The 14183-nt window shown below is 43.6% G+C and overlaps 1 protein-coding gene across 3 annotated transcripts in view; it reads left to right on the plus strand.

The window, feature by feature from the left end:
* Positions 1-766: 766 nt before the first annotated feature.
* gfm1 (G elongation factor, mitochondrial 1) overlaps positions 767-14183 on the plus strand; it is a 79220-nt gene continuing 65803 nt past the window's right edge. For 2 of the 3 annotated variants that reach the window (XR_013497426.1, XM_078208975.1), the window contains exons 1-2: positions 767-1024; positions 12954-13106. Coding sequence is in view for 2 of the 3 variants with exons in the window: in XM_078208975.1 (XP_078065101.1) it covers positions 950-1024; positions 12954-13106 (228 nt within the window). In the remaining variant the exon portion in view is untranslated. The remainder of the gene's footprint in view (positions 1025-12953; positions 13107-14183) is intronic. The other variant, XM_078208983.1, reaches the window with a different exon arrangement.

The following is a 14183-nucleotide window of genomic DNA, read 5'->3' on the forward strand; positions in this document are numbered from 1 at the left end:
CCACACTCTGCTGCCTGTTCGGGTACACGGAGGGAGAATTTGGCATCGCCAATGCACCTACCCAGCATATCTTTGGAACTTTGGGAAGAAACAGGAATATCCAGAGGAAACCCATGCAAACATGGGGAGAACATGCAGACTCTGCACAGTGACCCAAGCTGGGAATCGAACCCTGGTCCCTGGTGCTGTGAGAGTGCTAACCACTGTGCCACTGTACCATTGCATGCATCGAAAAAAGCTCAAATGATGTTCCTCTTGAGGCTGATGTGAAACCCATTTCCCAAATTTTGATATAGGAAGAGTGGCAAGTGAATTGGCCACTGTGGAGAGTTGGCACAGGCGTGCTGGACCAAACCGCCTCCGAGAACAGCAACCACTCTTGGAATCTTTGAAATTTAGACTACACTAGACTATTTTACAGATTTGCATGTCACTCAACCAGATCCAGGTTTTCAGCAACAAGAGGGGCCCAGGGCCAGGCTTCCAACTTGCAGGTAAAGTCATTTTTAAGAACTTCTGCCTTTGCAACACCTGGAAGGACTGTGGAATACTGATGGAGGTGTGATAAGATCCTGGATATTTCAGCAAGTGTTCCTGCATTCTCATAGGTCACATATTCTTCTGCACTCCCTATCTACACAAAGGCTACAACATGGGGGTGGAACGGGAAAGTGGTGGCAGTGTGTGGCGACGAGGAGGTACTCCATCCGGCAGAGGGCGCAATGTGGAAACAACGAGGTACTCTGGCCGGCAGAGGGCGCAGTGTGGAGACAGCGAGCTACTCCGGCTCAGAGTGGGCTTATTGCGGAGACTGGGAGGTACTCCGGCCGACAGGGAGCGCACTCTATGGGATGTCCGGGTGCTCTGTTTGCCGGGGTGGCCATCTTTCCGCTGTGCCGGTTGCCTGACCTTCCTCTGGAGCCGGCGAGTGTGACGGGAGGCCGCTGCCATGTCTCTGCTCAGAGCCGCCCTGATATTGGCCCAGAACCCGGTGCGGACCACGGGTTCCCGCAGCCTGAGACAGGTGAGATGAGGGCCGGAGCCGGCAGCTATGCGCGGGGATGGGGGCTGAGTGCTGCCCGGGGCTGGGAGGGAGATGGTGCCGCTCTGGTCACTGTGTGGGGGGTAGACTGGTTGTCAGGAGGAATTACCTCATTCTGCAGCTCAGGCGGTGCTGTCACTGCTCCCTTCCCGCGGCTGTCCTGAATTTCCCAACTGACTGTGATCTGCAAGAACTGGACGTTTTGGGCAGAAACATTATTTATTTATTAGTGTCACATTAACACTGCAATGAAGTTGCCGTGAAAATCCCCGAGTCGTCTGTTCATACAAACATAGCAGCAGGAGCCATTCATCACGATCATGGCTGATCATCCAACTCATCCTGCTTTCTCCCCATAATCTTTGATCCCATTTGCCCCACGTGCTATATCCAGCTGCCTCTTGAATACATTCAATGTTTTGGCGTCAACTACTTCCTGTGGTAATGAATTCCACAGGCTCACCACTCTTTGGGTGAAGAAATGTCTCCTCACCTTCCTAAATGGTCTACCCTGAATCCTCAGACTGTGACCACTGGTTCTGGACTTCCCCACCATTGGGAACACCTACCCTGAATAGTCCTGTTAGAATTGTATAAGTCTCTATGACTATTCATCTGAACTCCAGCGAAAACAAACCTAACCTAGTCAATCTCTCCTTGTACATCAGTCCCGCCATCCCTGGAATCAGCCTGGTAAACGTTCTATAATTCCCTGTTTTCTCTGTACCTTCCTTTTTGCATATTGGAGTGACATTAGCTACCCTCCAATCTGCAGGGACTGTTCCAAAGTCTATAGAATCCTGGAAGATGACCACCAATGCATCCACTATTTCTAGAGCCACATCCTTAAGTACTCTGGGATGTAGATTATCAGGCCCTGGAGACTTATCCACCTTCAATCCCATCAATTTTCCCAGTACCGTTTCTCTACTAATATTGATCTCCCTCAGTTCTCCCCTCTCACTAAATCTTGCATTCTCCAACACTTCTCCCTCGAGAGCAAGAACATCCTTCCTCAGAAAAGGAGACCAAAACTGCACACAATACTCGAGGTGTAGCCTCACCAAGGCCCTGTATAATTGCAACAACAACACATCCCTGCTCCTATACTCAAAACCTCTCACAATGAAGGCCAACATGCCATTTGCCGCCTTTACTGCCTGTTGCACCTGCATGCTTACCTTCAGTGACTGGTGCACAAGGACACCCAACTCCCATTGCACACTCCCCTCTCCCAATTTACAGCCATTCAGGTAGTAATCTGCCTTTTTGTTTTTGGTTCCAAAGTGAATAACCTCACACTTATCCAAATTATACTGTATCTGCCATTGATTAGCACACTCACCCAACCTGTCCAAATCATTCTGAAGGATTACTGTTCACCCTCCCACCCAACTTGGTATCATCTACAGACTTTGAGATGTTACATTTTGTTCCCTTATCCAAATCATTAATATATATTGTGAATAGCTGGGGTCCCAGCACCGATTCCTGTGGCACTCCACTAGTTACTGCCTGCCAATTTGAAAAGTACTCATTAATTCCTACTCTTTGTTTCTTCTCTGCTAATAAGTTTTCTATCCATCTCAATACAGTTCCCCCAATCCCACGCGCTTTAATCTTGCACGATAATCTCTTGTGCGGGACTCTGTCAAACACTTTATGAAAGTCCAAATATACCACATCGACTGGTTCCCCCTTGTCAACTCTACTAGTTACATCTTCAAAGAACTCCAACAGATTTGTCAAGCAGATATACCTTTCATAAATCCATGTTGACTCTGTCTGATCCTGCCACTGCTTTCTAAATGCTCTGCTATAAAGTCCTTCAAATAATGGATTTGAGAATTTTCCCCACTACCGATGTTAAGCTTACTGGTCTATAATTCCCTGTTTTCTCTCTACCTCCCTTTTTGAATATTGGAGTGACATTCGCTCCCCACCAATCTGTAGGGACTGTTCCAAAGTCTATAGAATCCTGGAAGATGACCACCAATGCATCCACTGATTCTAGAGCCACTTCCTTAAGTACTCTGGGATGTAGATTATCAGACCCTGGAGATTTATCCACCTTCAATCCCATCAATTTTCCCAGTACCATTTCTCTACTAATATTGATCTCCCTCAGTGTTTCCTTCTCACTAAATCTTGCATTCTCCAACATTTCTGGCATTTGATTTGTGTCCTATTTTGTGAAGACAGAACCAAGGCCATTTCTTTGTCCTCTATTATACATTCGCCCGTTTCTGTCGGTTCAGTTCGGATAGACTGAGGGAGAATTTAGCATGGCCAGTGCACCTAACCCGCACATATTTGGACTGTGGGAGGAAACTGGAGTACCCAGAGGAAACCCACGGAGACACGGGGAGAACGAGCAGACTCCACAGATAGTGACCCAAGCCAGGAATCGAACCCAGGTTCCTGGAGCTGTGAGGCAGCAGTGCTAACCAGTGTGCCGCCCACCAGAACAGGAAAATATTTTTCCCCCTCTCTGATCCCTAGTACTCAAAATTAGAAGAAAGAATTTCCATTTAAATAACTTTTGACATAGGGGTGCCCCAAAGCAAATTGAGTATTTGACGTCTGGGCTCTTTCAATGCCACACTCCAGCACTGATCAGCTGATTCACTAGGGATTGAATCTTGGTTGATTGAGGAGGCACCAGCTCTCCTAATGAACAACTCATCTAGTTCCATTCTTTCTGTAACCTTGCACAAACTTCCTTTCCAGATGGGTTTAAATCCCTTTTGACTGTTTCAAGTGAACCAGCCTCCACCACACACTCAAGCAGAACATTTCAGATCCTGACCACTCAGTGCATGAAAAAGGTTTTCCTCATATCACTATTGCTTCTTTTACTGATTATTTTAAATCTATGCCTTCTCATTCTCAATTGTTTTGCAAGTAGAAACGTTTTCTCCTTATCTACTCTGTCCAGACCCCTCGGCCAGAATTCTCTGCTCTTGCGCACCCTGCTGCTGCTGCCAGCGAGAATGGAAAATTTGTCACAGCAGCGGGACTGGATAATCCCAGCCGCGGGCAAGGTTGGAGAATTCTGCTTCTCATTTTTGAATGTAAATTTCTCAGCTTTTTCTCTTGAGGAAAACAGCCCAAAACACTCACCATCCTGACTTGGAACTATATCATTGTTCTGTCACTGTTGCTTGGTCAAAATCCTGGATCGTGCGTGTAACTATAACCACATAGACTGCAGCAGTTCAAGAAGATAGCTCACCACCACCTTCTCAAAGGCAATTAGGGATGGGCAATGAAGGCTGTCTCAGCCAGCAAAGCTCACATCCCTTGAATGAATCAAAAAACTTCTCCGATCTCTCTTTACAACTAAGTTCCTCATCTCAGGAACCATTCTTCCATAGAATCCCTACAGAGCAGAAGGAGGCTATTCGGCCCATCGAGTTCGCACCGACAAGCAATCCCACCCAGGCCCTATCCCCCTAACCCCGCATATTTACCCCACTAATCCCTCTAACCTACGCATCCCAGGACACTAAGGGGCAATTTAGCATGGCCAATGCACCTAACCTGCACATCTTTGGACTGTGGGAGGAAACCGCAGCACCTGGAGGAAACCCACGCAGACACGGGGAGAACGTGCAAACTCCACGCAGACAGTGACCCAAGCCGGGAATCGAACCTGGGTCCCTGGAGCTGTGAAGCAGCAGTGCTAACCACTGTGTCACCGTACCGCCCAAGATTGTTGTGAATCTTTGCTGCGTACCCTCTCATATCTTTCCTAAAGTGCGAAGCCCAGAACTGGATGTGATACTTCAGCTGAGGCCAAACTAATATCATATACAAATCCAACATAACCTCCTTGCTGTTGTACTCTTTGCCCCCAATTAATAAAACCCAAGATATTGTATATTTTATTAACAGCTATCACAACCTGTCCATCTACTTCCAATGATTAATGCATATATGTACCCTGTTTCAAGTTGTACCTCCTATTTTGCACTGTCTCGCCATGTTCTTTCTATGAAAATGAATCATTTTGCATCTCTCTGCATTAAATATAATCTTCCTCCTCTCTGCCCATTCACCTGCTTGTCTATCTCCTTTTGAAGTTCTGCATTATCCTCCTCACAGTTCACACTGCTTTCGAGTTTTGTATCATTCACAAATTTTGAAATTATGCCCTGCACACCAGGATCTAGGTCATTAATTTATGTCAGAGAGGATAGTTATAGTTTGTTATGGGGCTACCTTGTGTCAGAGAGATTGGGAAGCGGGGTAAGTTTTTAAAAAGTTATTTCATAGGATGTTGATGTCACTGGCAAGGCCAGAATGTGTTGCCCATGCCTAATTGTGCTTGAGCTGAGTGGCTTGTTAGGCTGTATCATAGGGCAGTAAAGAGTCGGCCACGCTACTGTGGGTCTCTAGTCACATGTAGGCCAGCCAAGCAAGTAAGAATGGCAGATTTCCCTCTCTAAAGGACATTGGTGAGCAAGATAGGTTTCTACAACAATCTATAATCGTTTCATTGTCACTATTACTTAACATTTTTATATTCCAGATTTATTAACAGAATTCAGATTCCACTAGCTATTTTGGTGGGATTTCAACCCGTGTCCCTAAAGCATTAGTCTGAGCCACTAGATTATCAGTCCAGTGACATTACCACTACACACCAAAGTCTCAGTCACTACACCACTGTCTCTGTCATTCTCTTGTGAAATGACTTGAGATGTTCTGCTACATCAATGGTATTGTATAAATGCAAGTTGCTGTTGTAGTACTAACTTGGATGCTTGTGTCGAATCAACTTGTATTCATTCGTAGCAAGACCACCTGAAAAAAGATTCACACCGGCGATGTACATTGTTTGTGCTGTAAACACAGCTGGTGCGCAACCCATTAAAAACAAATATATGTTTCAGCTTCTTTAAGACACTCTGTCATACTCTGCCTCAAGATCACTGGAACTGATGGGATATTCAACTCTTCAGTCATTTGAACTTCACTTGCAGTTGGAGGCAGTCTGATCAGTTTTGAGAATGGATGTTTGTCTCTCCCAGCATTTATTGCTTTTCTATTGCAAGGAAATGTCTCCAGAAACAGACGGCAGTCCTCTGCTCATTCATGCTGCCAAGTGATATACATTGAACTGCAGCAACCTTCCTGACATCGTTACCTATCAGGGTAATGTATGCTCCTTTGGACAGAGGCTCATTCATACAGTTTCCTTTGACAAGCTCCATCTCTGTTACTGCATTAGGAATGCCGCACACATAATGTAACATGTTACTGTATTGTAATGGGGAAAAAGGTGTTCAACAGGAAAGGAGGAATGTTTAGGTAAATAATACTATAGCTTTTAGAAGTTTTAAGAAACTAATTGAAAATAGGGATCTCTTTTGATCAGCTTGATGTGTTGTCACATATTATAATCCCGATAACTTTTTTAAAAATTGGAACTTCCAGTGACTTGACTAAAAGGATCACATGTCAAGATTTCAAGTTTTAAGACTTTTACTGTAATGAACAAACTAAAAGCAACATTGATAAAATGCTATTTTAGTGGGCAGTTTGTGGTCTAAGCCACAGAAAAGATTCCACCTGACTGAAAATTCCCTCTTCACAGATGTACCTTACAATACCCCTTAAGTGTACGCTTCTTTCTTCAGGAACCCACCTTACACTATTCTCAGCTGCTGACAGTTTGTTTCATTTTGCCAGCCAAAGTCATGGATAGGATTACTCTAGAGGCCTCTGAACAAAACTAGGCGAATCTTCCAACTTCATTTAAACCCTCACAAACCTGCTCTCTTATTCCATGCCTGATCACCCATCCACATTCTGTCTGGTAAACAAATGAGACTATTTGCCTGTATCTCTCTCTCCTGCTCTCCCTCTTAAATTCTTGCAGACTGACTTTCCAGTGATATTTTAGGAAAACCTGCAACCCGATCCGACAGTGGCTTCCTATGGGCTCTTCCCTTAAAGCCTGTCTCCATAGCAGTGTGAATCACATGGGCCTTCTATCCAGATAGAAATACTATTTAGTTATTCTTTAGACTCCCTAATGTTTTTTTCTTGGATTTAAATAGATACTTTAAAATATAACCATTCGTGCAACAGTTATTATTGTTTTTGGTCTAGTATGTGGTAGTCATGGTCCTAGACTTATTGTAATGCTGGAAATGATACTGTGAGCAAACGCCTATCTTTTATTGAGTATTACATGAACTATGTACATGATAGTCTCTATGCAAAGCTCTACATGGAATGATGTCCCGCCATACTTTGTTATCATGTGAACTTGTGTCACTGATGAAGATTACTGTTGGGGGACAGAGGTAATTTAAGTCATCTATATTTGTATCTGTGGATATTAGAAACCAGGTATAGCTTTAAGTAAGTTTAGTTTTGTGGTTCTATGTTAGGAAGTTATAGCTTTAGTTAGTTTCATGTTAAACAAAGGTACATGCATGTCTGTGTTTTTGGTCACTTTAATTGCAATGCTGCAACAGTTTAAAGGGTTTACAACGTGAAAGTAAAGGGTTTCAAGGAAAAACTAGGTTGCTGCTTAGCAACCACAGGCCACCCTAGGTTAGAAAGAACTTTTGAGTTTAGTTTTAAGCTGGACCCTGAAGAAGCTAAGAAGCTGGACAGGACAAGGGAGCTGCAGGGAACAGACTTACCGAAAGAATGAAAGAAAGTCCAGAAACCAGAGAGTTGGGGCAAGAAGTATGTCTTAGGACAACAGCTAAGTTAAAGGAACAAAGAACAAGAAATTGGAACAAGGTTCTGTTGGGTGAATGTTAAAAAATTTAAAATTTTATTTATTAGTCACAAGTAGGCTTACGTTCACACTACAATGAAGTTACTGTGAAGATGCCCTAATCACCACACTCCGGCGCCTGTTCGGGTACACTGATGGAGAATTTAGCATGGCTAATCCACTTAACCTGCACATCTTTCGGACTGTGGGAGGAAACCGGAGCACCCGGAGGAAGCCCACGCAGACACAGGGAGAATGTGCAAACTCCACTCAGACAGTGACCCAAGCCAGGAATCGAACCCAGGTCCCTAGCGCTGTGAAGCAGCAGTGTTAAAGCAAAACACAGTAAAGAGACAGCTGCAAGAACAAGTGCGAAGTGTGGCATTCAAGGAAGTCAAAAGTTTGGTGACATCTTAATACAACCTGTGAAGCAGTAGTGTTCTCCTGGCATGGCTGGTCACTTGAGAGATCATGTGGTAGCTTGAACATGTGGCAATCCAAGGCAGAGATTGAAATCCTGGAAGTAGATCCTTGGTGAAGGTATCCAAGAGAAAGCATTATTTAGAAGATTCCAAGGTGTGTTTTTTTTCAGGAGTGGAGTTTGGAAACACGTACATGGAAGTCAGAGTTCCACTGGGAGTGTGGTGTGTCTGACCACGTTTGGTTTACATGGACTGTGATCTTACTGACTACATTAGCCTACAAGGCATATTTTGTAACTTGTGTTATCCTTACAAATCTTTGTACATCTGTAACAATGTATGTGGGGTGAAGGAGCCGTGTATCTTTTCATGTTTAATAAATGTTTTATTCTTTGGTTAAAAGTTATCAGCAGTCCTGCAACTCTGTTCATCCACATCTCCAAAAAAAAAATTAAAAGTTATGCTCTGTTCAAGGGCAGCAAAAAACAAAGAAAATTACAGCACAGGAACAGGCCCTTCGGCCCCCCAAGCCTTCACCGACTATGCTGCCCGACTTAACTAAAACCCCCAACCCTTCCGGGGACCCTATCCCTCTATTCCCATCCTATTCATGTATTTGTCAAGACGCCCCTTAAAAGTCACTATTGTATCTGCTTCCACTACCTGCCCCAGCAATGAGTTCCAGGCACCCACTACTCTCTGTGTAAAAAATCTGCCTCGTACATCTCCTTTAAACCTTGCCCCTCGCACCTTAAACCTATGCCCCCTAGTAATTGACTCTTCCACCCTGGGAAAAAGCTTCTGACTATCCACTCTGTCCATGCCTCTCATAATCTTGTAGACTTTTATCAAGTCACCTCTCAACCTCCGTCGTTCCAGTGAGAACAAACCAAGTTTCTCCAACCTCTCTTCATAGCTAATGCCCTCCATACCTGACAACATCCTGGTAAATCATTTCTGTACCCTCTCCAAAGCCTCCACATCCTTCTGGTAGTGTGGCAACCAGAATTGAACACTATATTCCAAGTGCGGCCTAACTAAGGTTCTATAAAGCTGCAACATGACTTGCCAATTTTTAAACTCAATGCCCCGGCCGATGAAGGCAAGCATGCCGTATGCCTTCTTGACTACCTTCTCCACCTGTGTTGCCTCTTTCAGTGACCTGTGAACCTGTACACCCAGATCCCGCTGCCTATCAATACTCTTTAGGGTTCTGCTGTTTACTGTATATTTCCTATCTGTATTAGACCTTCCAAAATGCATTTTTGCTTCACAGCGCCAGGGACCTGGATTCAATTCCAGCTTCAGGTGACTGTCTGTGTTGAGATTGAATATTCTCCTCGTGTCTGCGTGGGTTTCCTCCTGATGCTTCCTTTCCTCCAACACCCCAGAGATGTGCAAGTTAGGTTGATTGGCCATAATATTATCATGTTTGAGTCTCCATACTGAGCAAAGAAAATGTCTCCCTTGAGTTTCTGTTTGCCCAATATGGAGTGTAATTCTCCTTTAAGGGGGGGTGCCGCATACCTAAATATGGAGTGTTTGGGTAAGCCTAGGTCCAATGTTCCCAGGTGTGTACAAAGGTGCTACTAAAACTCAGCTACCTGAAATCATACACTTACCAGCACAAATTGCAGATAAGCTTCCTAATGCTGCTCTGAGGTCCACTGCCACCTTGGGCATTAACTGGGAGAGTTATTTGGCAAAACTTGCAACCCCAGTAACTGGTCCACTCTCCAGGTTTTCCAATTAATCATAGAACATAGAACATAGAACATTACAGCGCAGAACAGGCCCTTCGGCCCACGATGTTGCACCGACCAGTTAAAAAAAAACTGTGACCCTCCAACCTAAACCAATTTCTTTTCGTCCATGAACCTATCTACGGATCTCTTAAACGCCCCCAAACTAGGCGCATTTACTACTGATGCTGGCAGGGCATTCCAATCCCTCACCACCCTCTGGGTAAAGAACCTACCCCTGACATCGGTTCTATAACTACCCCCCCTCAATTTAAAGCCATGCCCCCTCGTGCTGGATTTCTCCATCAGAGGAAAAAGGCTATCACTATCCACCCTATCTAAACCTCTCATCATCTTATATGTTTCAATAAGATCCCCTCTTAGCCGCCGCCTTTCCAGCGAAAACAATCCCAAATCCCTCAGCCTCTCCTCATAGGATCTCCCCTCCATACCAGGCAACATCCTGGTAAACCTCCTCTGCACCCTCTCCAAAGCCTCCACATCCTTCCTGTAATGTGGGGACCAGAACTGCACACAGTACTCCAAGTGCGGCCGCACCAGAGTTGTGTACAGTTGCAACATAACGCTACGACTCCTAAATTCAATCCCCCTACCAATAAACGCCAAGACACCATATGCCTTCTTAACAACCTTATCTACTTGATTCCCAACTTTCAGGGATCTATGCACACATACACCTAGATCCCTCTGCTCCTCCACACTATTCAAAGTCCTCCCGTTAGCCCTATACTCAACACATCTGTTATTCCTACCAAAGTGAATTACCTCACACTTCTCCGCATTAAACTCCATCCGCCACCTCTCGGCCCAACTTTGCAACCTGTCTAAGTCTTCCTGCAAACTACGACACCCTTCCTCACTGTCTACCACACCACCGACTTTGGTGTCATCAGCAAATTTGCTAATCCACCCAACTATACCCTCATCCAGATCATTAATAAATATTACAAACAGCAGTGGCCCCAAAACAGATCCTTGAGGTACACCACTTGTAACCGCACTCCATGATGAATATTTACTATCAACCACCACCCTCTGTTTCCTATCCGCTAGCCAATTCCTGATCCAATTTCCTAGATCACCCCCAATCCCATACATCTGCATTTTCTGCAGAAGCCTACCATGGTGAACCTTATCAAACGCCTTACTAAAATCCATATATACCACGTCCACTGCCTTGCCCCCATCCACCTCCTTGGTCACTTTCTCAAAAAACTCAATAAGGTTAGTAAGGCACGACCTACCTAATTAATCAGGATGGTTATTGTGTAATAATAGTGTCCTGTAATGCTGTGGACCTGCTTGGCCCAGGTGTTTGATTATCCAGTCTGCCACAAAGGCATGTCATCGTGGAGCTCAGGCTGCTCATGAATAGTGCCCTCCACCTTGTGTGTAGACCCGGAATACATGGGTAGAGTCCTCAATGATGTTTTTCCAATAGTAGAGGTGTCAGTAACCAGGGAGCTTAGATTTAAGTAAGAGGAAGAAGGCTATGAGGGGAGTTGAGGAGAATTTTCTCACCCAGAGGGTGGTGGGAGTCTGGAACTCACTGCCTGAAAGGATGGTTGAGTCAGAAACCTTTGTAACATTTAAATATTTATATATTCACTTGCGCTTCCATAACTTCAAGGGGTATGGGCCAAGCACTGGAAAGTGGGATTAGTGTAGTCAGATCTTTGACTGGCATGGACAGTATGGGCCAATTGCCTCCTGTGCCGTAAACGAATATGGATCTATGAAACCTTCCTGTCCATAGCTTTCAATGGCAGAGTTTGAGATATGAAACTTAAGGATTATCTGCTTGTCTCACTACAACTCAAACTTGTTAGGCACCAGTATTCTTTTTTGGGAATGTATGAGCAGGGGGTAGACCTTTTAACCAATTGAGCCTATTTCCCTTATTCAATAATTCCATCAATCTTCGATTTAGAATTAACAGTTGATTTGGCATTTCTGTTTGCAGTAGACAGTTCCATATTTCTGACCTTTTCTCTAACGATGTGTTTCCTAATTTCTCTCCTGAAAGGCCTGGCTCAAATTTTTATACTGTGCCTTTAGTCCTAGACGCCCCAACCAAAGGACATTGTTTCTCTTTATCTTTTTCCCTTAATATCCTGAAACCTGTGATCAAATCATCCCTTAACTTTCGAATGTCCAGGAAATATAACCCTAATTTGTGTTTTCTGTGCTCGTCATTTAACCCTTTGAGTCCAAGCATCGGTCTGGTAAATCTATGTTGCACTCACTCCAACACTAATATGGCCTTCCTCATATGCGATGCCGTGAATTGCTCACAATAAACCTGATAAATATCATGATGTTCTGATGGTCCATTCTACTTTATACATGTAAATCTTTACAGAATAACATTTGTTGAAAAATTGTCAGTGGAATATGTGCTTGATAGCTTGACCATTGTATTGGTCATATCCCGAGGATCAAAGACCCATCTCTGTCAGAACTCTCAGTTAAGACACTTTTTAAAAATCTCCATCTATTTGTTGTATTGAGTTGCTTTGCCATTAAGTAAAATAATACTTTACATTTCTTTTTGGTTCTTTGATCCTAAAATGGGATTGCATATCCCAGGAGAGTTTTCCTTAAATGTAAGTATGGGGTACCATATCCATGGGTACTGTTTGGATTGGATTGGTGTGTGCATATTTAAAGCTACTCTCATTCACTTAGTACTTTGATTCCACTAAATATTGCTTTGACTTAGCAGAATGAGATCTGCAGATCCCTGTCGAGAGGGGGTCAGATGAAAAGGCCGGAGAGGATGTGTCTAACACTCAAGTCTCAGTGACACATCATCAGTAATGTTTTAATTTGGAAATTGGATTTGCATATTTATTTTTTAATTTCAAATCATGTTACCAGCACACAAGATTTTAAAAGGCAGCAACAATTTAACGGAGGACCAGAGTAATTCAAAGAAGATGCAAGATCATCTCTGTTCAGTAACGATCAATATTTTCTTTCAGATTCTTATACACATCTGTCGACAATGTTCATCTGATACCTTGCCGAACAAAATGATTCGAAACATAGGAATCTCTGCACACATTGACTCTGGAAAAACCACACTGACAGAAAGAGTTCTGTATTACACAGGAAGAATAGCAGAAATGCACGAGGTACTGTGAATTTTATTTTGAAGTGCTCCGATATATAAAATATTTTTTAAAATCCGGTGAATAACCGTGTTCCAGACAGTTCAAAAGAAATGTGAAACGCTTCTGGCATAAACGTTTGAGTACAGAGTATGTAAAAAGTACTTGGAATTCCACCAGAAAAACTATTTCACTTCTGTCACCAGGCGAGTTCCTCTAAATCAGTTAAGTTTGTTTCATCAATTGCCTTGAATAAAGTCTAAAAATTGCTGTCTTTCCTTTCTGTGACCTCATTTTAAACCCCTGCAGGGAGGACATGTTTTTTTGATTTCCAAGTGTGAATGACCCTGGAACCTCATTTGTGTCCTGTAAAAATAAATGATTTTATGTGGAGCCTATTTGTCTGTTTGATCAAAAATATCAGGCTGGTGCCAAAGAGATCGCTGGAAAAAATGATATCCTGCAATTTGTTAGTTTATCTTGTAATGAATAATATTCTTTGGAAGCCCACTCAATTATTACCGAATCAAATGTCTCTATCTTTGTCACTGAACTTTAGAACATAGAACAGTACAGCACAGGACAGGCCCTTCGGCCCACGATGTTGTGCCGAGCTTTGTCTGAAACCCAGATCAAGCTATTTCCTCCCTATCATCCCGAAGTACTCCATGTGCCCATCCAATAGTTTCTTAAATGTTCCTAAAGTTTCTGACTCCACTATCCCTGCAGGCAGTCCATTCCACACCCCAACCACTCTCTAAGTAAAAAACCTACCTCGGACATCCTTCCTATATCTCCCACCATGAACCCTATAGTTATGCCCCCTAGTTACCGCTCCATTCACCCGAGGAAATAGTCTTTGAACGTTCACTCTATCTATCCCCCTCATCATCTTATAAACCTCTATCAAGTCTCCTCTCAACCTCCTCCGCTCCAAAGAGAAAAGCCCAAGTTCCCTCAACCTTTCCTCATAAGACCTACCCTCCAAACTTTGTAGTAAATGTATTCTCCCAGTCAGTTTATGACTTTTCTGTAAGGGAACAATGCTTGGCATCTAGTCATTCAGTCATTAACATGTTTGTTATGCTGACAACGTTTTGT

The sequence above is a fragment of the Mustelus asterias genome, chromosome 3 (genome assembly GCF_964213995.1).
Source record: "Mustelus asterias chromosome 3, sMusAst1.hap1.1, whole genome shotgun sequence".
In the NCBI taxonomy this organism is placed as follows: Eukaryota; Metazoa; Chordata; class Chondrichthyes; order Carcharhiniformes; family Triakidae; genus Mustelus; species Mustelus asterias.